The sequence below is a fragment of the Ursus americanus genome, chromosome 7 (assembly GCF_024610735.1).
Source record: "Ursus americanus isolate L20-20 chromosome 7, mUrsAme1.1.p, whole genome shotgun sequence".
Lineage (NCBI taxonomy): Eukaryota > Metazoa > Chordata > Mammalia > Carnivora > Ursidae > Ursus > Ursus americanus.
In genome coordinates this window covers 65185436-65211341 of record NC_142133.1, presented here as the reverse complement: position 1 = coordinate 65211341, position 25906 = coordinate 65185436, and the positions used below count along the sequence as shown (strand labels likewise).

General features: G+C 48.0%; 2 protein-coding genes across 4 annotated transcripts; both read left to right on the top strand.

Moving 5' to 3' along the window:
• The first annotated feature begins 1794 nt into the window (after window positions 1–1794).
• On the top strand, window positions 1795–5463 carry DNAJC5G (DnaJ heat shock protein family (Hsp40) member C5 gamma). Of its 2 annotated transcripts, XM_087863783.1 has the most exons (5): window positions 1795–1909; window positions 2209–2422; window positions 2791–2932; window positions 3436–3501; window positions 3707–5463. In XM_087863783.1, exons 1-4 carry the CDS (start codon window positions 1797–1799, stop codon window positions 3486–3488), a joined length of 522 nt encoding a protein of 173 aa, XP_087719909.1. In that variant the 5' UTR covers window positions 1795–1796; the 3' UTR covers window positions 3489–3501; window positions 3707–5463. The 2 variants fall into 2 exon arrangements, with proteins under 2 accessions (XP_087719909.1, XP_087719908.1); XM_087863782.1 differs by lacking the exon at window positions 2209–2422.
• Window positions 5464–5629: 166 nt separating this feature from the next.
• On the top strand, window positions 5630–25639 carry TRIM54 (tripartite motif containing 54). Of its 2 annotated transcripts, XM_045809200.2 has the most exons (9): window positions 5633–6127; window positions 21241–21413; window positions 21610–21781; window positions 23546–23641; window positions 24274–24507; window positions 24705–24727; window positions 24837–24961; window positions 25089–25169; window positions 25488–25639. In XM_045809200.2, exons 1-9 carry the CDS (start codon window positions 5960–5962, stop codon window positions 25502–25504), a joined length of 1089 nt encoding a protein of 362 aa, XP_045665156.1. In that variant the 5' UTR covers window positions 5633–5959; the 3' UTR covers window positions 25505–25639. The 2 variants fall into 2 exon arrangements, with proteins under 2 accessions (XP_087719899.1, XP_045665156.1); XM_087863773.1 differs by lacking the exon at window positions 25488–25639 and having other exon boundaries at window positions 5630–6127; window positions 25089–25406.
• Window positions 25640–25906: the final 267 nt, after the last annotated feature.

Here is a 25906-nt window from a genome sequence, read left to right as displayed (position 1 = left end):
GTGCTCGCAAGCCTGGCAAGTAGGGATGTAAATTGGTACTTTTGGTATCTTTCTGGGAAGAAAGTTAGCAACATGGATCAAGAGCCTCTAAAAAATTCGCTTTGACCCAGTAATTCCACTTCCAGGAATCCACCTCAAGGAGGCAGGGAAGAGATTTATTTGAAGATTTATAGATAAGAATTTTCATTATAAGGTTATTACACTATCAAATGGCTAGAAACAACTTAAGTATCTAATCTGGATTACATAAATACATTACTGTACAACCTTATAATATAATAGTATCTAAATGAAGTTTTTGAAAAACACTAGTGACTTTTGGAAAATTCGAGATATTGTTTATCATTTAAGGGAACGTGCAAACTAACAATTACAATATAATAGGATAAATGCTTTGGCAGAGCAAGATGGGAACAAGTGGGGGAAAGAAGGAAGGATTCCCAGGACATTCGAGGTGGGTCTTTAAGGATGTGTAGGAGTTTCCAGGTGGAAGGGGGGAAAAGGACAAAGCGGAGACCCCTAAACTCTGCGAAAAGAGACAGGGAAGGTAATACACCTCTTGAGAAAGGCTTGCAGGAGCCATACCTCTCATAAAACCGCGGCGTGCAAGCCCAATATGTTTCCTTAGGTGAGTGGACGAGCCCTGTGGGTCACCAAGACCAGCGGTCCTCCCCCACAGTAGAAGGGATTACCTCCCCCCCCACCCCGCCCCCGTCCCAGGCCACGCCCACCGGAAGAGCTGGCCGCGTAGTAGCGCGTAGCACAGCCGCTGGCGCAGGGCTGATCTCTACGCTCAGGAGCGAAATAAATCCCAGGGTCCACGTAGTCTCACCGCACAGATTTTCCGGCGGCGCCAAAAAGCGACCCGGAGAGTTGGCGCAGCACGCAAGCGCAGTTGGCCACTGGACCCCAGCGGTGTGAAATTTCACACCCGGATGGAGGTTGTGTGAGGCCTCCCCAGGTGAGGAGACGTCTATGAGCTAGAGGTAGAGCACCAGGCCGGGCGGGGAGTCCACACGGAGCCAAAGGGCATCTGGGAACCAGAGCATTTCCTTCTGACCATGTTGCCTCGGCTCTCATGGGCCACAGCTTCGCAAGGTCTCTCTTGCTGTCTGGGGACCTGCTGCGTGGTCCCTGGCCGGTCGGCCCCCAAAGCTACCCCTTTCGCTTTGGTCGTCATTCCTTGATGTTCTCCTCGCTGCCCCGTCTCCGAGGTTTGAGAGAGGAGGCTAAGGAGGAGAAGAACGCCTCTGGCCTAGCTGCATCACCGCTCTCCGGCCTCGCTTTGGGACACTTGGCTTCTCTTGGGTGGCTCAGGCTTTGGTCTGAATTGTTTCTCCCTTGGGAACGGTTCATCTCCCCGGTTCTGACCCAACCTGATCAAGCACTGGGCTGCCCTGGGCTTTCCAACCCAGCAGTGAGCTTGGACAGGCCCAGCGCTGTTTGCCTAAAATACTAGTAGTTCCAGACAAAATCATTCTCTTCCCATGGTTTAGAACTCCCCTTGCTTAACACCTCCCCACGATGTGGGTGGGGTGTCTGGAGGGCTGTGTAGCTGAAGGATGCTGGGAAATGTGAGGAGGTGTTTCCACTTTAAAATTTGGATATCATTTCTGGTCACCTGCATTCTCCTGCTAGTCACAGAGCCCACTTACTGTTGTCTTATACTTGTCCCTTTGTACGTGTTTTACCTGCCTAGCCCCTGAACACAATGAGTTTCCTCACTGGAAGTTCTCTTCTCCATGGCCTTGCCTGTGGAAATTCTCAAAAATGGTTCTTCTCCTCTAACCCAGATCATGGCTCATTTGGATGAAGCAGCCCGCCAGCTGTCCAAAACTGGGACAACCCTCTATGCCGTGCTGGAGCTTAAGAAAGGTGCCTCACCTGAAGACATCAAAAAGGCTTACAGGTTCAGACCCAGCCTCTTATTAAACCTGGAATTCGCCCCCCTTAAGCCCTTCTCTTTCTACCTTGCTTTCAGACCCATTTTTAAATCCTCAGGCCTTCACTTTGGGTTAGATGGGGCCATCATCCTTTTCATTGTGGACGGCAAGGAATTTAGACTTGGGCTGTTTGCCTCCATTCTTCGCACTTATGCATTCCTTCCTCACATCTAGAGACCTATCCCTGTCATTCATCCTGCCCTCCTTACCCAGCCATTTCCCAATCATCCTCTCCCCACCCTCCTTTCGGGTATTGCCTGGGCAGGAAACTGGCCTTAAAGTATCATCCAGACAAGAATCCAGGGGACGCTCAAGCAGCAGAAATATTCAAAGAGATCAACACAGCCCACTCCATACTGAGCGACCCTAAGAAGCGGAAAATCTACGACCGGCATGGCTCATTGGGAATATATATATATGATCACTTTGGCGAAGAAGGTGTCACATACTATTTTACGATGAATAGTTGTTGGTTCAAGGTATACGATTCTTCCTGGTCCCTTAAGAATAAGGAAGGAGGGGGGTGCCTGGGTGGCTCAGTTGGTTAAACGTCTGCCTTTGGCTCAGGTCTTGATCTTAGGCCCCTGGGATCCAGGCCTGTGTCAGGCTCCCTGCTCAGTGGGGAGTCTACTGCCTCTCCCTCTGTGCTGTCTCTCAAATAAATAAATAAATAAATAAAATCTTTAAAAAAATAAGGAAGGAGGGATCTCGGATCGCTGACCCATCTCTGCCAGGATAGATGCTTCTGTTGTCTCATTTTCTGGGTGCCAGGAGGATTGAGAGAGGGGAGCTGGAATAGAACTATAGAAGAAATGCTGGGTTGAGGCCATTCTTTCCTACCTTTCAGACACTGGTCCTCCTGTGCGCTCTGCTCACCTGTTGCTGTTGCTGCTGCTGCTGCTGCTTTTGCTGTGGGACACTTAAGCCACCGTCTGAGGATGTTGCCAGAAGATATCAGCAGAATGTCCAGAATCAGCCTCCAAGGGCAGGTGAGAGCCATAGACAGCGCCTGAGGTAAGAGCTAGTTGGGGGTGAAACTCTGAACCCTTAATATGGGAGTCTCAAGTCAGTATTGAGGCAAAGTGAAGAAAGGGAAAGAGTAAGAAAAGAAAGAGAAAGAGAAGAGGATACGGTTGGTTTCTGAGGGGCTTATGCCACCAGCTGACAGTTTGAATGTAATATTGGCCTCTCATGATTGTTAAGCTAAGGAATGGGGTGGGAGTTCAGGTGAAGAATGGGTGGGAGAGTCCCTTGAAAAGGCAGTCGTTGAAGACAAGCTAGAGGATGAAGTTTACTGCCTTTACTGGAAAAGAAGGTAAGTGTCTGATGAGATCATCCCCACCCCGAGCAGTTAGAAGTGTGGCTTCACTGAAGTTCACTATAGTGCCACCTAGTGATACTGATATGTAACTGCAAGGTAACGGTTTTCTCACTGCTAGACTAAAAATTGTTACTAAATATTCATATATGTGTTTTTCAAATTCCATCATAGGAAACAAAAGAAATTTTAGACGAGATCAAGATGATAGTGAAGACGATTTCTAAAAGACGAAGAGGAGTGAGTATATATGGAAGCTAAAATGCCCCAATAATCAAAGGATAAGAAAAGAACATACACTAACTTCCGATGAGTCATTAGTAGAAAGTTTATATCTTATACTATGGATTTCAGGTGTTTATATTCTTACCTGCAGGGGGCTTGCTTTGCGTTCTGGATCATCATTCTTTCTGCTTAATAAGATGCCAACCTCTTTTGCCCCCAGGTGCTCACCCAGAGAGGGTGCCTTCTGCTGCCCAACACACTGGACACGTTGAAGAGGGGAGCAAGTAGCCTGTCCTGACATTGACCCTGATTTGCCCCTCTTCTTATAAGAATCCCAACTTCAGAAGCATTGATGGCATCTATCCCAGTGAGGATGCCACCTCTGTCCTTGATGGTATCACTGACCCTGGCAATACAGGGTCACCAGCTACTCTTCTTTTTAGCTCCAGTCCCAATTTTAATCTGTTTAGACAGCAGCCCTCCCATCTCTACCCTTATGAGGTCTCAGGCAGTGGTGACAGACTTTTCCCCCCGAGCATTCTTTTTCCTGTGCCTTGGGATTTGGGCCAATTTCAGCTGGTAGGGGCCCTGAGCTACTTGCATAATCTCCACCAAGATCCTGATAACTGAGCAGGGTGGATCCTATCCCAGAACTGCCATACCAGCTGACCCTCCTTTGTTGCAACGCTGCGCCAAGAACTTAGTGCCAGCTTCATTCCTACACCGGCATACCTTTCTGGGGCTGGTCTCACCTTCTTCTGGTGCCCATGCACTTGACATTGTCAGCCTCATTCTATGCCACCGTGAGTCAACTCAGGCATAGTATGAATGCATTGGAGGGGTAGGGGTAGTTATCCCACCTCTGGATTCTCTCTGGACTGCACCGTAGCACAGCTTCCCTTAGCATGCGTCCTGTGGGCTGACTGAAGTTCATATATCAATGCCTGCTTGCCTCCTTCCTTTTTTACCACATCTTATGCAGGCTGATCACCATATATTTTGTTCTTAAAACAGGGGCGTGAAAAGACAATACTTTACAGACCCTTTCCCCATTCGTGCCTCTTCACACTGCCTGTTTCATCCTCTCCACACCATTTATTTCCCATCCACCCAAGGTCAGAGCCAAATAACTCCTCAAACTTCTCTCTCCTAACTCGGAGAAGGGCTAAGGAATGTCAGTAAATAAAAGAGCTTTTGTCCAACCCAATGCATCTGTTGGGCCCCAAAAAGACGAATTGTGCCTCAGATAGAGGAAAAGGTCCATGGGAGAAAAAGACGGAGGGCTGGTGCTCACATGTGAGACCAGCCTGCCTTGGAGAGGAGGAGTGTAGGACAACTGTGGAGTTGAGGCAGAGGCTTCCCGGAGCCTTGTGATGATGACTTTGTCAGCGCTCTAAAATTTCCCCGGAGACCAATTCCCCTGGTGCCCAAAATAGGTTCCTGGCACTCGGGTCCTTTCTGCTCAGCTCAACTTCTCTCGATTTCCTAACAAATTTAAAGTCCTTGGAGTGGCTCCAGTGATGTGTTCATGGACCAAATTCCCACACTTTCTCAGAGGCATGCTCACGAGGTCGTTCCAGGCCCTGGTGCAATTGCCAGCTCTAGCGTCCTTAGCTTCTTTTCCTAGGGTGATACAAGAAAGTTCTGGGCAAGAACAAAAATGGGCCAGAAGTGTTGGACCAGAGCCTTTCCCTCTAATCTCTGGTGCCCCTGTTCTGAATCACAGAGTTCAGTGGAAGAGGGTGAGGGTCATGGCTAAGCCTTGGAGGCACTGGGTCTGGTGAGATCTTTCCTGCCACCCTGAGCCATGCATGGTGCCCCCCATCCTGGCCAGTTTAGATTCTGCATCACTGCCCTGGAAGAAGAGCCCAAGCCAGAGCATGCTTATGGGGGTCAGGGGCTCTCAGGAGCCTTCTGAGCCTGAGAGCTTGACACCTTCACAGACCCACCTTTCACCATAAGCAATGAAGCTCACCCCTGCTATTCCCAAGTGAGTCAGGGTCACTCACTCGGTGACAGCTGTGGCTCGCCTTACATGAGCTAAATTGGGATTTGGAATGTCATGCAGATGCCCCTTGTTCCCCACCCCCATGTTAAAATTAATCTCCTCTCTGGGAAGCAAGGGACAAACAGTGCTGCCCATAGAGTGAACAAGAGTCATTTGGAGAACAAAAGGAGAAAATTTTCAGGGACAGAGTCATTCAGGGAGGGAGGGACAGATAAAGCTAGCTACATGTGCCTGGCTGGGGTACAGAGCAAACAATACAGAGAAGTGTTGGAAAGCAGCTATCGGAGGACGAGGTGAATTGTTGGAGGAAGGGACAGGAGAGATAGCAGAGCTATTTCAAGAGTGAGCGGTAGAAGGGAACCTAAGAATCCACGGACTGTCTAAAGTAAGCGAGGAAGGGTCCAGAGGCAGTAAGGGAAGGCCAGGACCAGGGCCAAGGCCAGGGCAGGCAAGATCGCTGAGGGGATGAACTTCACAGTGGGTTTCAAGCCGCTGCTAGGGGATGCACACAGCATGGACAACCTGGAGAAGCAGCTCATCTGCCCCATCTGCCTGGAGATGTTCTCCAAACCGGTGGTGATCCTGCCCTGCCAGCACAACCTGTGCCGCAAGTGCGCCAACGACGTCTTCCAGGTGGGCTGGGGCGGTGGGGGCACGGGGGGGGGGCGGGGCCAGGGAGAGCCCGCACCTTTGTGGGAGCCAGCCCCTCGGGTCTGGGCCGAGACTCCAGGCCATGGGCAGAGTGCTCTGTGAGGTGGGCGGTGGCTGTCCTGGTGGAAGAGCAGAAGATCTGGGGTCCCAGGAGATCCCACAGTCAGCATGAGTCAGCAGCTGCTCTGCAGGCTGGCAAGGACAGCGATGTGTGCATGGATAGCAGCTGGAATGCTGGTGTCCGCACAGGGAAGCAGACCCCCAGGGAAACTAGAACCTGGGAGGGAGGTGATGCTGTACTGGGCTGTGCGGCAGTCTGTGCCGGACTTGGCATTCCAGTTTGGGGTTTCAGATTTTGAGGATGATATGGAAGATTTGGAGAACATAGCAATAAGATAAACATTACAAAATAAGCCCTATAAGAAAAGTCCATGATGAAACGATTTGTATTTGAGGCAAAGCTCAGCGCGTCCATCTTCGGGGGCAGAGTTAGACGGGCAGGAGATTGGAAATTCTCCCCAACTGAAGTTCGCTCCTGTGCCCACTCCACATTGGTCAATTGAGGGGCCTGCTGGTTAAAAAGGATTGTGGTCACTTAAGTAAAGAGAATGCACAGAAATGCAACCAGCTTTGGTTTATTTGAGGTCAGGGGCAAAGCATAGCTGATCAAATTCACAGATGCCATTTTAGCTGCTGGTTTCAGAAAGAAATGCAGCATATAAGAGAATGGTTTAGAAATGGGTTTTCTTTCTTGTCTTGTGCCACTGGAACGAAGATCAGAGAGAGTAAGGGGGAAAGAGCATGTTCCTGTGTGTGTGCGGGAGCATACACACCTTGCAAATGAAGTAAAACCTCTGAATAGACCGAAGCTGGCTGGCTTAGTAGGCATGGCAGTGATAGGGAACATCATGAACACATACTCTTCAACTGTATCAGAATTCCGGAGGACATGTGTTCAACACAAATGATTTTTAACTTAACCAAGAAAATGCTCTTTTTTTTTTGTTCTTTGGGGCAGCATGTTTGGGAAAAAATCAATGCACTGGCTAAGTCAGGCCATCCCATAGCTGTGCTCTGTGACCTCCCTTTGCTGTCTGCCATCTTCCTGTTAAGGCCCATTCCTATCTCCTATTTTTTAAAACATTTTTAAAAAAGATTTTATGTATTTATTTGAGAGAGTGAGAGTGCAAGTGAGAGAGCACAAACGGGGGGGGGGCAACAGAGGGAGAGGAAGAAGCAGACTCCCTGCTGAGCAGGAAGCCCCACCTGGGACTCAATCCCAAGATCCTGGGATCATGACTTGAGCCAAAGCCAGATGCTTAACCGACTGAGCCACCCAGGCGCCCCTCTATCTCCCCTTCTTCTGTGTGTCTAAACTGGCCATTACATTGTTTGGCTCCAGAATATCTCAGAGCCAGTGATTTTCCCTTTCTGGGAAAGGCTGACCGCCCTGTCTGCGCATCCTGGACAAGTCATGTGCCAGAGGCTCCACCTTGCCCACCATCTTAGTTTCCCCTTGGACTAAGTATCTTTCTGAACATCCTTCCGGCTGAGAGGCCCAGGAGGGAATGACAACAAGATTTTGCCATCCCTTCTGATGAATTTGTAGCAAAGCATCCTTCCATTAGATCTTGAAATACATGAAAGCAAAGAGAAGTTTTGAAAGCGAAGGTAATCTGTCCTACAAAAAAAAAATGTGGCCAGAATATTAAAGTACAAGGCACATAGTCTCTTCAGGCAGAGAGGGTCCCAGGGACAGGCTTTCTGTATGTAAGCTAGAGGATGTTTAAGTGGCCTCCCTTGTTCAAGTCAATGCTCTGTATCCAGGAACACCATCTTGGTTCCTTGAAGCTCTGAAATACTGATTGCACCCAGAGAGAGCCAGGACTGGGTCGAACCCTGTGCATAATGTTTAGGAAACAACATGATTCCCAGAGCTTTGGGATGGTTCTGTGGATCTGGACTGATGTGTCTCTTTTAAAGTGCAGAGCACCCCTGGGCCCCCCCAAGGAGAAGAGTGAACAGCTCATTTCCTTGCTCTGCTTTATTTGGGGCAGCCTGGTGGGAGGCTGACCCAGTTCTTTGGCGGCACTTATGTATATACATCTCAGTAGATCTCCCTCTGAAAGATGAGCATATTTAGTTTTTTCACACATTGCCTCCACATTTTGACAACTGTAGGCATAATCAGATTGTCTGTTTTCTAAGTATGGGAACAAGAATAGGACTTTTGGTAAGTCTATCTTAAAACCACTTAGGAAGAATACCCTGAGAACATTGCCTAGAAAGTTAATAGAACTTATAAAACTTATACCCGTGTCTCTCTCTCTCTCACACACACACACATACACACACACACACTTTTTAAAAAATAGTATAGGAGTTTATATCATGAAAAGTGACCACCTCAGGCCCTCATTTCGCTTCTCCAAATGGAGGTAGCCATTTCCAGCTTTCTTGGGTATCCTTCTAGAGATTTTCCATGGATAGGTACGTGTGTGTGTGTGTGTGTGTGTGTGTGTGTGTGTGTAAACTACACTCATTGTCCTACATTTGCCTTTGTTCACTTACTCTCTCTTGGCAGTTGTCCCATCTCCACACATTCAGATCTGCGTCTTCATTTTAAAATGGCTGCATAGGGGCGCCTGGGTGACTCAGTCTGTGAAGTGTCCGACTCTTGATTTCGGCTCCGGTCATGATCTCAGGGTCGTGAGATCAAAACCTCATGTGGGGCTGAGCCTGGAGCCTGCTTGAGATTCTCCCTCTCCCTCTCCCTCTGCCTCTCCCCACCCCTCCCCCACCCTCGCTCTAAATAAATAAATAAAATGGCTGCATAGTGTTCCATTGTTATGACCTGACCGCAGTCTATTTAAATCAGTCCTCTGAAACATTTAGATGGTGTCCAGTGTTTTGCTGTCCTAAAAACTGCTGTGATGGACAACAAGGAAGAATTTTAGGGAATTGTGGGGCACCTGGCTGGCTCAATCAGTAGAGAATGTGACTCTTGATCTCAGTGTTGAGTTCAAGCTCCACGTTGGGTGTAGAGATTACTGAAAATTTTTTTTAAAAATTGTTTCGAATGAAAGAATTTTAGAGAATTGTGATTTTATAACATCAGGTTAATGAGAGAGGCAGAAAGCAAATTTGAAAATGTTTAATTGAACATTTAATTGAAAATATTTAACAGTATTAAGGGTTTGGGAGAATGTCATCCAGAATCCTACCTCCCCCAACACAGTGATTTTCACCTTTGTAAATTATTTTCAAGTCCCAGTGGCCACACATATCTTTACATAGTTGCCATCACAATTTAACTAGTTTTCTTTAGAACTGTAATCCCTCTCTCTCACTCTGAATTTAAAGAGAAAAGACACTGAAATACCACATTAACCCCCTCTAATTTCTCCCTCCGTCTTTCTCCACACTTGCACCCACTCAGCAACCAAGCACTTTGACTAGAGGAAAGCTGTTGGTGTGGGAATTTGATACAAACATCTTCCCCTGCATTTCTGTATTTGTAAACTCTATTCAGTCCTAAACTCCCTTAAGCAAGCCTTCAGTTTATTTTTATACCTGCCCCCACTTTACTGTGGGCACTTGCTTATGAGCTGCAACGTGTTGTAATTTAACAGACAACCAGAAGGCCTTGGAAGAACGTTGTTGAGGAAGAGCTTTTCTGGAAGGTGTCCATCTAGGGAGAGATTTGCAGATACGGAATTTTGAAGAAAGGGGCCACCTTCTCTAATAAAGGGTGGCCTGGGAAAGAGATGAACTCTGTTTCAGTCCCTCCTGAAATCCAGTTCCTCATGGGTTCGTTGTGAGGGCCTGCAGTCATCAGGAGAGGCCTCCTTCACTACTTCCACTGCTCCTGAGGGCACCCGGACCTCCCCAGCCCAACCATGGAGGTCTCCTTTATGAGAAATTGGTTCACTGCAAGTTTGTGAATGACATTTACCTTGTAGCAGGGCTAGGGATCTTGCTTACTTGACGGAAGAAACTTGGTTAGTGGAGAACAAAAAACCTAGACCGAGTCTAGCTCCTGGGTTCTAGTCCCACCGGCTTTTTCCTTTCTTGCCATGTGACGTCAGTTAGGCTGTTTCACCTCTTCAAGCCTGTTTATGCATATATAGTTTAAAAGGATGCTTTAAACTGACCTTTAATATCCTTGTAATTCTAATGATCTGATTTCACAAATTCAAGAAACCTTACTATGGATTTCCTTTTCTTAAAAAAGTTATTTTTTTCATAATCTCTACTCCCAGTGTGGGGCTCGAACTCACAACCCTGAGATCAAGAGTTGCATGCTCTTCCGACTGAGCCAGCCAGGTGCCCCTGGATTTCCATTTTTTAAGCATTTTCTATTCTGTTACCAGTGTCCTGACTTGACTCATTCTGCTTTTTGATCTTCCTTCCAGCCAGTCTCCTCTCACAGACCCCTTGTGCCAGGCTCTTTGCTCCATTCTGTCAGGCAGAGCCAGCCCTCCACTCAGAATCCCTCTTCCACCCACAATTCAGCTTTTGCCAACATCTGAATTCTTCCAGGGCTCTTCAACATTTCTCCAAATGTCTGGTCTTCTGCTACCATTTTCCCATGGTTTCTCCAGTATATTCTGAAGGTCTGGCTCAGAAGACCTACATGGTCCACTATACATCATTGGCCAGGTCATCATTTTGGGGGAGATAGCCTCCAAAATCTCCCCGTTGAACTCATAGAGCATCTTTCTAGATGGAACATTTCTATTAGATGCTATGGAACATTACCGAAAAAAGAAAAAAAAAAAAAAAAAAGGAAGCACCATACAACCTAAAAGACCGCTCATGGCATGTAAGCCACACAAAGCCTTGAACATAGCTTAGAGTTAAATTCCATTTATTTACTCCATTCCATTTTATCCTCCACAAGGAACAAAGATCAGTTATTTCATGTTCCATGGTTCTGTGTGGTCGTATACTTTCAGGATTGGTTTTGTTTGTTTGTTTGTTTGTCTGTTTGTTTTTTGACAGAGAGAGAGCACAAGCAGGGGGAGCGGGAGAGGGAGAAGCGGGCTCCCCACTGAGCAGGGAGCCCAAGGCGGGACTTAATCCCAGGACCCTGGGATTGTGGCCTGAGCCAAAGGCAGATGCTTAACTGACTGAGCCACCCAGGCGCCCCTTAGGATTGTTAACAACCCTTCGTGCAGTGCTTTCTCATTTACAGAGTACCTTCACATGCATGATTCCATTTGAGTTAGATAGGATGGATGATTTCTATTTTACAGGGAGAACAGGAAACGGGCTATAGACATACACACAAAGGGACAGAGCAGGGACATAAATCTAGGTCTTCTGTTTCCTAGAGTGCTGGAATTTCCTTTATGCATCACCTCATTGGCACATGAAATTTTGTTCTATGGGGCTGGCTTTCTTGTGAAAATGTAAGATCTCAGGAAAGAACAAAGATATTTCTGTATACAGTAGAGCCCATCAGTTATTTTTTAATTAGTTTTTTTTTAAGTACAGGTCTGTTGCCATATGCCTCTACACAATTGTTTATAAAAACTTATACCTTAAAGAAGATACTAATCCAAAGATGCATTATATAAGTGTGGGTTCGTCGAGTTAAGAGCAGGTCTGTTCCTTGTGCCTTCTCCACAATCGTCTACAAACACTTGCATTTTTTTTTTTAGTGTTTTTTATTTTCGGTTTTTATTTTAATTCCACTTAGTTAACATACAGTGTTATTTCTTTTTTTTTTTAATTTTATTTATTCATTCGACAGAGATAGAGACAGCCAGTGAGAGAGGGAACACAAGCAGGGGGAGTGGGAGAGGAAGAAGCAGGCTCACAGCAGAAGAGCCTGATGTGGGGATCGATCCCATAACGCCGGGATCACGCCCTGAGCTGAAGGCAGACGCTTAACCGCTGTGCCACCCAGGCGCCCCTCTTAGTCTTGAAATAGAAAGATAAACAGAAGCAGAAGATGGGATTTTGCTAACTGGATATTAGCCAGCTGAGAGATCTTTAGTCCAATGTGGAGACGGTCAGCTCTGAGATACAGAAAGCAGGTGGCCGTCTACACCTTAGTGTGAAACTCCTGTCTGTGGTGAGACTATGTAGGACTTACAATCAGGGCAGGAAGTAATTTCTTTTTGGACCATGGACCCCCTTTGTCAGTTTGTAAAGCCTGTGGACCCTAAGGGCGATGTCTGTGGTTTACGTAAGAAAAATGTTTTTAAATGCATAAAATATAATACGTATGATTACGAAGCAACTGGATCCCATTAGAACACAGCATGCATTCTCATACATTCTCGACGAGGCTGATATGGCCCCAAGTGTGTCTGCCGTATTAGAATTTTTTATTGTGATTTTATTTTTAAATTTTTATGTAGTTGTTCCTTTCAGGTAAAACTCCCCCCCACCCAGCTGTATTGAGATATAATTGACAAAAATTATACATATTTAAGGCGTGCAACATGATTTGAGATGGCAAAATGATCACCACAACCAAATGAGTTAACACATCCTTCACCTCACATGGTTACCCGTGTGTGTGTGGTCAGTATACAACATAGGATGACTAACTCCAGTCCCCATGCTGTCCATCAGGTCCCCAGAACTAATTCATCTCATAATGGAAGACTCGTGCCCTTTGACCAGTATCTCCTCACTCCCCCCACCCCCATCCCCTGGGAACCACCTTTCTACTCTCTGCTGCTAGGAGTTTCACTTTTGTAGATTTTTGGTACTAAAGTAATGGGGGAGAGGTCGATATTAGGAGGGGAAATGTCTTAAAAGTTTCCCTGAAGGAGTGGTAATGAAAAAAACCTTGAGAAGCACTGGTATACAATTAGCAGAGTAATTAGAACGTGTTGGGTAGAGTAATGCGTGCGCTTCTGGATTAAAACAGTAAATCACGAGCTCAAGCAGTGGGCTTGAAGTAGTTTAGAAGTAGTGATAAGCATACATTAAGTTTGGATATTTGAGCAACAACAGCAACATAATGTGAAAATGCCTGTGATTTCTGTGGGGGACAAAGTACCACTAAAACTATTGTGGTTTGTTGCCTACATTTATAACTGAAGGAAATGCCCAATTTCTGCTAGAGGTTAGTGAAAATCAAGGTATGATTTTTTTTTTCCTCATCTGGGTTCACAGAATTTTAGTGAAGGATCTTTCGGGGCTGCGGTCCCCAGGTTAAATTCTCCTGCGTGACAGGCACCAGCATCTTCCCAAGTATCCAGGCTTGACTTTCTCCTCTGCCCACAACCCACCATGTCCAAGTGAATGGTCAGTCCTGCTGATTCTGCCTCTGGCCTCCCTAGTCTTTTTTTTTTTTTTTTTTTTATTTGAGAGAGAGAGAGTGCGCGTGTGAGCGCACTCGCACCACAAGCCGGGGGAGGGTCGGAGGGAGAAGCAGATTCCCCACTGAGCAGAGAGCTTGACCCAGGGCTCCATCCCAGGACTCTGGGATCGTGACCCAAGCTGAAGGCAGATGCCCCTGGCATCTCAAGTCTTTCCAAGATTGCTGCCACTACCTGAGAGTGGGCCCGCGACTCGCTTTGACTATGGCATTTGCTTCACGGTTATCTGTGTCTTTAACCTCTCTCTCCCCTCCCCATCTATCCAAATTACCTCTCTTAGATTAGCATTCACTCTTATTTTCTCTCCTAGTTCAGAAAACATGTCTACAAAATTAAGATCAGTTCCTTACCCTTGAATTCAAAGCCCTTTGTGACTTTGCCACAATTAAAAAAATAAAATAAAATTTAAAAGGGGTGCCTGGGTGGCTCAGTCGGTTAAGCGTCCAACTTGTGCTTTCAGCTCCAGTCATGATCTCATGAGTCATGAGATTGAGCCCTGCATTGGGCTCTGGGCTCAGTGGGGAGTCTGCTTGAGGAAACTTTCCCTCTGCCCTTCGCCCCAGTCTCTCTCTCTAAAATAAATACATAAATCTTCTATAATTAATTAATTAATTAGTAAAATTCAAAAGCCCTTCATTTAGAAACCCACCTTTCTAGCTCCTCCCCTCCCTGTTTGTAACTTAAAATCCTATAGTCTCTCTGGTCTCCTAAAACTTTTTCCTACCTAACCATCTGCCACCTGTCTACCCTGTCTTCAAATGGTATCTTCTTAAACATCCCCTCCCTTGAACCATCATAGTTGTTTACAGTTCTTCTAGTGGTTTATCTTCTTGGTTTTATGGCACTCCAGCACTCCCTTTCCATTCATGTCAGGACTGACCATTGCATTTTTTTTAAAAGATTTTATTTATTTATTTGAGAGGGAGAGAGAGAGAGAGTGCAAGCAGAGGGAGGAGCAGAGAGGGGGAGGGTGAGAGAGAATCCCAAGCCAATGCGGTGTGGGGGTGGGGAGCTCAATCTCAAGACCCTGAGCCAGGCACCCCTGAGCATTGCAATTTTAAGTATTTTCTTTTTTCTTTTTTTAAAAGATTTTATTTATTTATTTGACACAGAGACAGCCAGTGAGAGAGAGACAAGCAGGGGGAGTGGGAGAGGAAGAAGCAGGCTCCCAGCGGAGGAGCCTGATGTGGGGCTCAATCCCATAACGCCGGGATCATGCCCTGAGCCAAAGGCAGACGCTCAACGACTGAGCCACCCAGGCGCCCCGAGTATTTTATTTTTTCTTAAGTAGGCTCCACACCTGACATGGGGCTCAGACTCACAACCCCAAGATCAAGAGTCGCATCCTCCACCAACTGAGCCAGCAGGTGCCCCACATTTTTAAAAAGTAAAAGTTTTTTTCAACCCCCAAAGTCTTTGTTCAAAATTTGGAAATTAGAAAAAAAGAAAAAAAGGGATAACCCACAATTCTATCACTTGATGACAATTATTGCAAAAATATTTAACTTTTTTAAAGATGCATTTTAAAAGTAATTCAGGGTCTATAGAAGGAAATTTGGGAAATGTAGATGAATAAAAGAAGAAAGTTTTTAAATCACCTGCGAATCCCATCACCCATTTCTAAATTGGGATCCTACTATATAGGATATAGGATGTAAATCTATATATATTTACATCCTGCTTTTTTCATCTAAATCATAACATGAGTATCTTCCCGTGTTACAAAGAACTCTGTTAAAGATAATTGCATAATAATTCTGTTGTAACTCATTTAATTGCTCCCCTACTGTCAAATAACCAGACTGTTTCCTATATGAAAAAAATATTGTTTATTATGACTACCAAAATAATACAGGTGTATTATATAGAATTCAAACCTCATAGATAATACAAGTGATAGAACGTATAAATCCATCTAAACGCACTAGGACTCTTTCAGAGATGAGATGTCAGGAACTACTTCTATGAGACCGGAAGAGGGCACTCCAGGGACAGCTGGGGGAGACACAAACAAGTGAGACCCTGGATCGTGGAGTTAAAGAGAGGGAGATGGTGGTCTCTGTGGGGTGAGAGGGGGAGGTTATTATAAAAACCACCAGCTCCCTTCCCCATCTCAAAGGCCAATAAACACTGGTCAGGGTATCTGAAATCCTTACCTTATCCGTCAAGGCTCATTGCTCACAGAACATCAGGAGCAAGTGCTAAGTACAGATCCCTGTTTTCAGATCTGAGGACACTGAGACCCTGAGAGAAATTGTTTTCCTAAGGTCATAAATGGCAAATACAAAACCAGATCTTCAGATCATTGCTACTTTCCCTATATCGTGCCACCTTCAATGCCTTCTGTTAAAATATAGAAATGGTACCAAGAAGGGGTAACAATTTTATCCACATATCCAGTACAGATGACTTTCTCAAAATAACCACCCAGCGTTTGCAAAAAATTTGGGACATGAGACAGACAAGTTTCAATTGAGGAGGGAGTCAGGAAAGGGTTAGAGCGACTCCCCAGACTTCATTCTCATTTCACCTTCCTGATTTTTGCCATAGCTATGTACCACCTGTGCTATGGTTGATTCTTTCTTTCTTTCTTTCTTTTTTTTTTTTTTAAAGATTTTATTTATTTATTCGACAGAGAGAGACAGCCAGCGAGAGAGGGAACACAAGCAGGGGGAGTGGGAGAGGAAGAAGCAGGCTCATAGTGGAGGAGCCTGATGTGAGGCTCGATCCCGTAACGCCGGGATCACGCCCTGAGCCAAAGGCAGACGCTTAACCGCTGTGCCACCCAGGCGCCCCTGGTTGATTTTTTCTATTTAAAAGGACTCACTTTTAGGGGCCCCTGGGTGGCTCAGTCGGTTAAGCACCTGCCTTCGACTCAGGTCATGATCCCAGGGTCCTGGGATAGAGTCCTGCATCAGGAGCCTTACTCAACAGGGAGCCTGCTTCTCCCTCTGCCTCTGCTCCTCCCCTCTGCTTGTGCTCTCTCTGTCTCATCAAATAAATAAATAAATAACATATTTAAAAAAAAAACTCACTTTTAAAGCTTAAATGTTTATCCTATTTTCATTCTAAATGACAAAATCCTTGAAAAATCACTAGCTATATAGGCTGGTTATTTTTTTCTAATATCCACAAAATAGACACATAAAATTTTTCAGTGTTCATTCTCCTATGACCTAAAATCTTCATGCCTGTCATCAGTAAGTAGACCATGCTTGGGGAAACACTGAGCTAGCTCAAGGGTAACACAGAGAGGACCTCTAAGCAACAGGAGTGTGCCAAGAGTTAAAGAGCCTGGAAAATTCAAAAGATAAACTTAACCATTTCATTATTAGTCACGTTTAGCCCTAGTGCAAAAGGGCGCATACATATATGTGCATGCCAGGGACTGACGAGCAAAGGATGTGGGGTGTGGGGTTGGGCGGGGGAAACATTGCCAAGGCAATCACAGAAAGGACCGAATGCCCTGGAGGGTAAGAGGAGAGCCAGCCAGCCCACCCCAGGTAGGATACGGCAGGAGGAACTGAGCTTGGAAGAGGGAGGAGACTCTGGAACCAGTGGTTGGGTGGGAATTCTGTGCTGGGCTGTGGTACCTGCTCCAGGGAGCAGCCCTGGGCCTGTAGCCAAACTGCAAAAAAAAAAAAAAAAAAACGGCAGAGGCGAGACCCCTCCTACCACCTGCCAGTGAGCTCTCCAGCTCCCCAGCTCCCCAGAAAGGTGCCCTTCAAACAAAGGATTTAGGTTGGACTGCCTGATACCGATTGCCTCTTGGACCCATGGGTTCCAACAGAATGGCAGTGGTTAGCCAATGGCATGAGCTGCTAAAATGTTTTTCCAGGGGCGGGGGGGAGTGGTGAAGAAGTAGCGTGCTTCCTGGTCCACCTCCCTTGGCCCAGACATCCCAACAAGTCCTGATTGCTTTTTTTATTTTTATTTATTTTTATTTTTTATTATTTTTTTCTAAAGATTTTATTTATTTATTTGACAGAGACAGAGACAGCCAGCGAGAGAGGGAACACAAGCAGGGGGAGTGGGAGAGGAAGAAGCAGGCTCATAGAGGAGGAGCCTGATGTGGGGCTCGATCCCAGGACTCCAGGATCACGCCCTGAGCCGAAGGCAGACGCTTAACCGCTGTGCCACCCAGGCGCCCCTGATTGCTTTTTTTAAAACATTTTTGGGGGGCGCCCGGGTTGGCTCATGACCTGAGCCGAAATCAAGAGTCGGTCACTTAACCGACTGAGCCACTGAGGTGCCCCTTTACTTATATCTCTTCTTTAATCAAAGAGACTATGTGTTCTTTATTTCTTTAAAAAGGTTAGATTGAAATATTGTTTCTTAGAGCAAGACTTCTTCCAACGCGTCTTCTTCATCTGTCCTTTGCTTGTCATGCTTTCTTTTTCTTTTTTTAATTACCTTGGCTTGTATCTCCTGTTGGATCCTTTCTGCTTACCACTCCTCTTTGAATAGGGGTAGTTCTATCTGAGGCTGAGGGTGAATTCTTTACTCAACCCTCTGTTTACCTTGGCTTTCTTCCACTGTCCACCTGCATGTAAACTGGCTAGCTGGATGTTATCACTGGTTTGTAACCTCTGTTTGGTCCTTTGGCTTCTTTGGTGAATTAGAGGGGTATGACCTGTATTAGTAGGCCACTGAGTGTCTCAATTTGGTTATGTTGCCTCAGAATATTTTTCACACAGAATCTGAGGAATTATCTTTCCTGGAGGCTCGTGGAGATCCATGGGAGGAAGTCTCCCTAAGATTTGAGCTACTTTCTTTCCTTTTCACAAACACATCATTCTGGTTGCAAGCTGGGGCCTTACATTGCTTCATGGGGTTTTGGTTTTGATGGGTCATATTTTGTTTATCTCCGCTCAAATAGCAATCCGCAGTTGCACTGCTGACTTTTACATTGTTTTCTCTTGCCTTTGTGAAGGATTGATGCTGGGCCTTATTAAAACGTGTTTTACCTGAGACTCAGAGAGGCGAGTATTAGCTCTGGGCATCATTCTTCAGGTGGCCTCAATTTTATTGCATCTGACAATGTGTAGTATATTGATTTTAGGATGGACTCCGGGGTCAGAGTGCCTGAGTTCAAATATTGGTTCTGCCACCTATTATCTGATGACCGTGAACAATTTATTTAACATCTCTGGGCTACAATTTCCTATCTTTGAAATGGGGCTAATAGTAGTACCTATTTCATAAGGTTGGTAAGAGGTTTATGAGTTAATACAAATAAAAGGACTTAGAGCAAAACCTGGCATGAAGTATGTGCCCAGTGAGTCACTGTCCCTGTATTTCCTGTAGTCTAAGTGGGCGGGGGGTAATGTTCATCCCCCTCCCCATATTTACAAGAAATTCTTGAGGGTTAAATTCAGTAATGTCCGGGAAGCCCATAGCATGGTGCTTGACACAGAATAGGCCCTCAAAACATGTGTTGAATGTTAAATAATGAGTATAGAGGAAGGCGGGGGGCGTGCAGAGGAAGGGGGAGAGAGGCTCTTCAGAAATTTGGCTCTGGGCTAAGACTTTAGGAAATCGCCCCCTTTCCACTCATTCAGACATTCACTGAGCACCTTCAGATGCTGGCCACCAGCAAATCAGAGAGAAGTAAGATCCCTCCAGGAACTTGCAGGCTTAGAGTTCTCGCAAAAGCTTCTTACTCACTTGGATTCTAAATAATGAAAGGTAATTGTATTAAGTAAGCAAAAGCGCAGTGATGTTACGCTTTAACCCATTCTCTAAAGTAAACTCAGCAGTATTTATACAATTCCAGCTACTGAGAAGGACAAAGGCACAAACACAGTCTTGGATAATCTCAAACTAATCCGTTCAGCTTTATGATGGCCTGCAGTGTTAACTTCTTATGATTCACAAGAAATGCCCCCAAAATGTGACATTTGTGACATGCCAGTCACTCTCACTAAGGTAGGCTTGCCCACTTCACAGGGCCATGTTTCCTGCCTTGCCTACACCTCTTGCTTTTAAAGGTTCAAACAAGACTGTGGGCTTGGACTCTTGTATGTTGCACACATAAGAGGCCCTCCAGCTGATGTCCAGCATAAGGATTTGGAGAATTCCATCGAACTCCACTGCAGGAAATACATCTAAATTTGCAAAGTCACAGGTAACTGTTCTCCCCGTTACTACGGACTACGAGTCCGTAGTCTTCCAGCCAGTTAGGACTAAGTTCTGCCGTAAGTGACAGAAAACCCAAAATAGCAATGGCTTAAGGAAGGTAAAAATGTGGTTTTTGTCTCAAGTGGAAGTATAGGTAGGCAGTCCAGGACTGCCTCATCAGAGACTCACTCCTTTCATCTTGCTTATTCTCTTCATGTGACTACCTCATGGCTCAACACGGCTGCTTCGACTTGAGCCACTCCATCTTCGTTCCAGCGAGCAGGAAGGAGAAGAGAGGAGGGCATGCCTCTCCCATTAAAGATGCTTCCTAGAAATGGCACAAAACATTGCTGTCTACCCCAGTGGCCAGAATGCAGTTGCCTGGTCATACCCCACTGGAAGGGAGGCTCGGACACACAACCTTTATTCCATGTGTCTTGCTAAAAATTCAGAGGCTGTATTATTGAAGAAGACAAGGTGAATATCAAAGAATAACAAGTGATCTCTGCCAGTCTCTTATCTCTCCTGCTGTCCACAAGTTGACTCTTCGGTCTTCTCTGAAGACCAGCCTTCCTGTTCACACTTTCTGACCCCTCCCGCTTTCCACCCCCACTTGCACAAGACTAAGGGTGGCCCCAGTGTCAGCTCTTGGCCCAACTCCACAGGTTTTTTCAGGTTTAAAGCTGCACACTGTCTAGCCACCTCCACCTCTGTGTCTCAATTCCAAATTCCTGGAGAGAAAATTTGGTTCTGCTTGGGTCAGGTGATCACCCCCTCGACTCTGAGCCAGTCATCTGTGGCCTGGGCGTGGCAGGGCTCTCCCTTTTAGGATGGGGTGGAGCAAGTTCTCTAAGAGGTGTAGTGCTGAACATCTCTTGTAAACCCGCCTTCTGAGCTTCCTCTTATAACCCCCAGCCTGTGGGATGTAGTCGTCGCTTTGCTCGGTTTGCTTGTCCGTAGGGCAGGGATGCATTTATTCATATCTTATCCCCAGAGCCTTGCAATTACCTGGCACACTCAATATTTGTTGTAGAAAGAATAATCCAATCTCGTCCTTAATTTTACAGGGATTGAACACTCGCTCAGATTTACATAATGACAATGTTAGGGGCAGCACAATAACACAGGTCTGCGACTCCCAGTCTCTAGCATGGTTTCCTAGAGTGACCCAGCATGACGTGGCTGGTGTGCCCCCTTGTTCAGCACTTGTCTCAGTTTCCCTGCCAAGGGCTCCAGAGAATCTCCCCTGAGATGTGGCCCATGAGAGCCCCAGGAGGACATTGGCGCACCACACAGTGTCCATTTCCAACCTTAGCCTTCCTGTCAACACCAGTGTCTCCCCACACCTGCAAGCTGGGCCCCTCTGGGGAAATCCCATCCCGACTGGGCCTTGACCAAACTTAGGCTCTGGATGCAGGGATGCTTAAGGGGTAATGAGGCAAAAGTGGGAAAGAAGATCTTCATGGCCCCCCACCTGGCTGCTCTGAGGAGGAGGGCCCACCATGGGAAAGAGCTGTTACCTCCCCTTCTGCCATTCTCCTACATCTTGGCCCTCATGACCTTTCCCCCTGCCTCCTCCCTGGTCCCTCATTTCTCACTGTGCCTGTTCTCTCACATTACTTGTCCCTACAGGCCTCGAACCCTCTGTGGCAATCCCGGGGCTCCACCACGGTGTCTTCGGGAGGCCGTTTCCGCTGCCCATCTTGCAGGCATGAGGTTGTCCTGGACAGACATGGTGTCTATGGCCTGCAGCGAAACCTGCTAGTGGAGAACATCATCGACATTTACAAGCAGGAGTCTTCCCGGTGAGCTGTCAGGACCTCTTGTCTGTAAGGAGCAGGGCCTGGGACACAGCGGGGAACCCATCAGCCGAAAGGGAAGGGCTAAAAGGATCAGCCTGCCTCTTCAGTTTAGAGATTAGAGGACTGGACCCTGGGAGGCCCCACACTTCCCTTCAGCCTGGCCCCTGACCCTTCTGCCACCATGCCCGCTCCCCTCCAGGCCACTGCACTCCAAGGCTGAGCAGCACCTCATGTGCGAGGAGCATGAAGAGGAGAAGATCAATATCTACTGTCTGAGTTGTGAAGTGCCCACCTGCTCTCTCTGTAAGGTCTTCGGTGCCCACAAGGACTGTGAGGTGGCCCCACTGCCCACCATTTACAAACGCCAGAAGGTATCAAGCAGCAGAGGGAGCAGGCGTGGTGGGGCTGGGGACAGTGGACAGGGTCTCCAACTTCAGCCTCTCACTCCACTTGGTTTTAAAGGCTGGCAGATCAGGGCTACAGTCCCAGCTCTGTGCATGACTCAGTGTGACCTTAGGTAAGTCACTTGATCTCTCTGGCCCTGACTTTCCTCACTTGTAAAATGGGGATGAAAATGCCAACTTCCAAAGTTGTTTTAAGGATACGATTAGATAATGAATACCAGCAACTTCAGTTTGGTGGCCTAGATACTCTCCAGGCCCTCTCACTACTACGCACCTACATTTGACATAAAACATAATTTAAAAATTATATCAGGGGGGCACCTGGGTGGCTCAGTTGGTTGAGCGTCTGACTCTTGATTTTGGCTCAGGTCATGATCTCAGAGTTGTGAGAGTGAGACGCATGTGGGGTCCACGGTCAGCACTGAGTCTGCTTGAGATCCTCTCCCTCTGCCGCCCCGCCCCCTGCTCACACTTTTTCTCTCACAAAGAAAATAAATGTTTTTAAAAAATAAAATAAAAATTATATCGGAGGGCAAATGTTGGCAGTATCCCTAAGCTAGGGAGATGAGACTATGCCTCCAGCCCCTGAAAGGTGGACACCCGACCTGAAGACCCCCACAAATCCCAGGTTAGGCTGGAATCTCAGGAACTAAGGCAGTCAGGCTCGCTGCCTGGCTTTTGACAAAAGCGAAGGCATAATCTGCCTAAGGAAAACCACCTCGGTTTAGGCCCTTGGGTTTTCCTTAGACTGAGAGCAACAAAATATCCATTCAAAAGTGAAGATGGGGGGGGCGCCTGGGTGGCACAGCAGTTGGGCATCTGCCTTCGGCTCAGGGCGTGATCCCGGCGTTATGGGATCGAGCCCCACATCAGGCTCCTCCGCTATGAGCCTGCTTCTTCCTCTCCCACTCCCCCTGCTTGTGTTCCCTCTCTCGCTGGCTGTCTCTATCTCTGTCGAATAAATAGATAAAATCTTAAAAAAAAACAAAAAAAAGTGAAGATAGAGAAGTGTACCCCATGAGTGAAGTCGGTGGAAACAAAAATTACAGATTAAACCCCTGAGGAATTCAGATATTGGAATTATTAAGGAATTGAGTCACTGTGTATAAAATGCTTTCTTAAAAAGATGGAATAAAACCCCAGCCATAATAGATTACCAAACATGCAGATTTAACAAAGAACCAAATAGAGCTTTTAAAAATGAAAATGTGGTTGTTGAGACAAAACATTGAAAGGATGAATTAAACGACAGATTCCTCTGAAAAGAGAATGAGGGAGCAGGAAGGCGGGCCTGCAAAAGCAGCCTAGGAGGCAGGAGAAGAGAAGGACGAGCACATACGTCTCCTCAGGGTCCCGGAATGAGAACCCAGAGAATGGAGAAGAGGCCATAGCATCCTAACATAATTATGAAGAATGTTCCCGAATCAATGGAAGGCATGAATCTGCAGATGAAGCATTTAGCCCAGGGCCTGGCATTTGGTGGATATTTGACAGATGTCTGTTCCCTTCTCATTTGGTGGTGAAGACCCTCCTCTTTCCACCTCCTTCCAGAATCCATAAGTGTGCTTCCACACTTCTCGGATGTTTCCAGTCCATCTAGATCTCTGGAATGGCTGCTCTGGTGGGGAGCTGGAGCGGCAGTCCTCTCCTAGGCGGCCCCGGCTGGGGTGGGAGGGGTACAGCTCTAGATGGGGTCCTCCAGCTCTAAGGGCTGGCCTGTGTGTGTGGCAGAGCGAGCTCAGTGATGGCATCGCAATGCTGGTGGCGGGCAACGACCGTGTGCAAGCAGTGATCACGCAGATGGAGGAAGTGTGCCAGACCATCGAGGTGAGCCTGGGATGGGAGGGAGGGGAAATTTCTGGGTTCCTGGGGTGAATCACAAGTAGCGGGATATGTTTAGCCAAGCTGCTAGGTTCGAGTCCCAGCTGTGCCCCACGGCTTGCTCTGTGACTTGGGTCCGGTTACTTCACTTCTCTGTGCTTTGGTGATAATGAGAATGATGTGGTGACTACATCACTGGATATTTTTGAGAATTAAATCAGATAATACAAGTAAAAACTAGGACCAGAGATGCCCCTGAAGTACTTTAAAATATTGTATTTGCTAAAGAGAGAAAATCTTAAGAGTTTTCGCAAGAAAAACTTGTAACTATATGTACGGACAGATGGGAACTAGACTTGTGATCATTCCACAGTATCTACAAATATGGAATCACTACATTGTACACCTGAACCTGATGCAATGTTAAAAGTCAATTATAGCTCAGTTTTTAAAAATCTTGGAATTGTTGTTACTGAAAAGACCTGGGACCCAGCAGCCCTCGACTGCAGCTGTGGCTGGGCCACTGTGTGCTGGGTACTTCCCTTCTTGGCTGGCTGTGGCTTCCATTTAGTGGGGGGTGGGACAAGCGGGTGAGTGCTCTCCCAGCTAGAGGTCTCATCTTGGCTTCCCTCGTTCAGGACAACAGCCGGAGGCAGAAGCAGCTGCTTAACCAGAGGTTCGAGGCCCTGTGCTCGGTGCTGGAGGAGCGCAAGGCTGAGCTGCTGCAGGCGCTGGCCCGCGAGCAGGAGGAGAAGCTGCAGCGCGTCCGGGGCCTCATCCGCCAGTATGGAGACCACCTGGAAGCCTCGTCCAAGCTCGTGGAGTCGGCCATCCAGTCCATGGAGGAGCCACAGATGGCGCTGTACCTCCAGGTGGGCCCTCGGCACCGGGAGGGCTGGGCTCCGGTCTCCTCTCTGGCACCCACTTGCCCCACGGCCTTGCGCGAGTCACCCCGCCAGAGACCGTTTTCTCCTCAACGAGCCAACCCCGCGGGACCGTGGGCACCAGAAATGGGACTTTGCCAGCGCTTGGCACGGTGCTTACGCTCCCCCTCCTTTCTTCCCTGCAGCAGGCCAAGGAGCTGATCAATAAGTGAGTAGGCGGGCCGGGAAGGGCCGGGAAGGGCTGCCCGGGTCCGCCGCCACGCGGAGGGGGTTGAGGGTGCCGGGGCCCTTCCCGCTGAGCGGCTGCCGCGCCGCAGGGTCGGGGCAATGTCAAAAGTGGAGCTGGCCGGCCGGCCAGAGCCGGGCTACGAAAGCATGGAGCAGTTCACCGTGCGCGTGGAGCACGTGGCCGAAATGCTGAGGACCATCGACTTCCAGCCGGGTGAGGGAGTGAGGAAGGGAGGTGGCGGCGGGCCGCGGGGACGGGGCGTCCGGAGGGGGCGCCGGGGGGCGGGCGTCAAGGCCAGAGAAGCAGGCACCCCACCTCACGGGGCCTTCCTTGGGGCTAGGCGCTTCCGGGGAGGAAGAGGATGAGGACGGGGAAGAGGGCAGCGCGGGGCCAGAGGAAGAGCGGCCGGATGGGCCGGAAGGTGAGTGCGGCCCGCGGGGCCTCGCGGGGCTGGCCCTACGCTCCGGTTCCCTCTTCGGTGATGCCTTCCCGCGGCCCCAGGGATCGCCGGTGGCCTCCGCTCTTGAAGTGCCTCCCCGCCGTCAGCAGGAGGGGCGCGCCCCCTAGCGCTCGTGCAGAAGTACATTCTCTCTCCCACCAGCCTTTCCTCTGGGGCTCTGGGAGACCGGGTTGGGTCGGGAGGTAGCGGAGAAAGCCAAGTGGCTGGGGGAAAGGGGTGAGTTGGGGTGGAGCCGCCTTGTTCCTCTGGAGCGCCCGCCCACCGAGCTTTCTTTCCCAGGCACAGGGGGGCACTGACCCGCCCCCTGTTGGGGAGCCCGCGCACCTGGGCCTGGCGCTGGGGTCGCGGAGGACCTGCGCAGAGACCGCCGCGCCACCCAGCTCGGCGCCTCGCCGCGGGGTGGGGCTCAATAAAGGGCTAATGCGTCCAGACCCGCAGCTCCTTTCACTGCTCACTGTCAGCCTCGGCTTCGGAGGCGACCCCATCACCATCCTGCCCTTCTCCGGATCTGGGACCATTTGAGGGGCGGAAGTAGAATGACCCCTGTGGGGCTTCTTGATGATACCAAGCACGGGTTCGCGAGCCCAGTGCCAAGGGAAGAGGGTCGGGGAGGTGGGGCGGCACCAGGACTCTGAGGTCCTGGGGTTCGATGGGGACACAGGACCCCGGCTGAAAGCCGTTCTGCCGGAGCCCTCGTG

Bases quoted from the DNA above. Each gene is read 5' to 3' on its own strand.
- DNAJC5G (XM_087863783.1), top strand. From the start codon at position 1,797: ATGGCTCATTTGGATGAAGCAGCCCGCCAGCTGTCCAAAACTGGGACA. The intron at 1,910-2,208 runs GTTCAGACCCAG...TTGCCTGGGCAG, and splicing joins GACATCAAAAAGGCTTACAG to GAAACTGGCCTTAAAGTATC. The intron at 2,933-3,435 runs GTGAGAGCCATA...ATTCCATCATAG, and splicing joins GAATCAGCCTCCAAGGGCAG to GAAACAAAAGAAATTTTAGA.
- TRIM54 (XM_087863773.1), top strand. From the start codon at position 5,960: ATGAACTTCACAGTGGGTTTCAAGCCGCTGCTAGGGGATGCACACAGC. The intron at 6,128-21,240 runs GTGGGCTGGGGC...TTGTCCCTACAG, and splicing joins GCGCCAACGACGTCTTCCAG to GCCTCGAACCCTCTGTGGCA. The intron at 21,782-23,545 runs GTATCAAGCAGC...TGTGTGTGGCAG, and splicing joins CCATTTACAAACGCCAGAAG to AGCGAGCTCAGTGATGGCAT.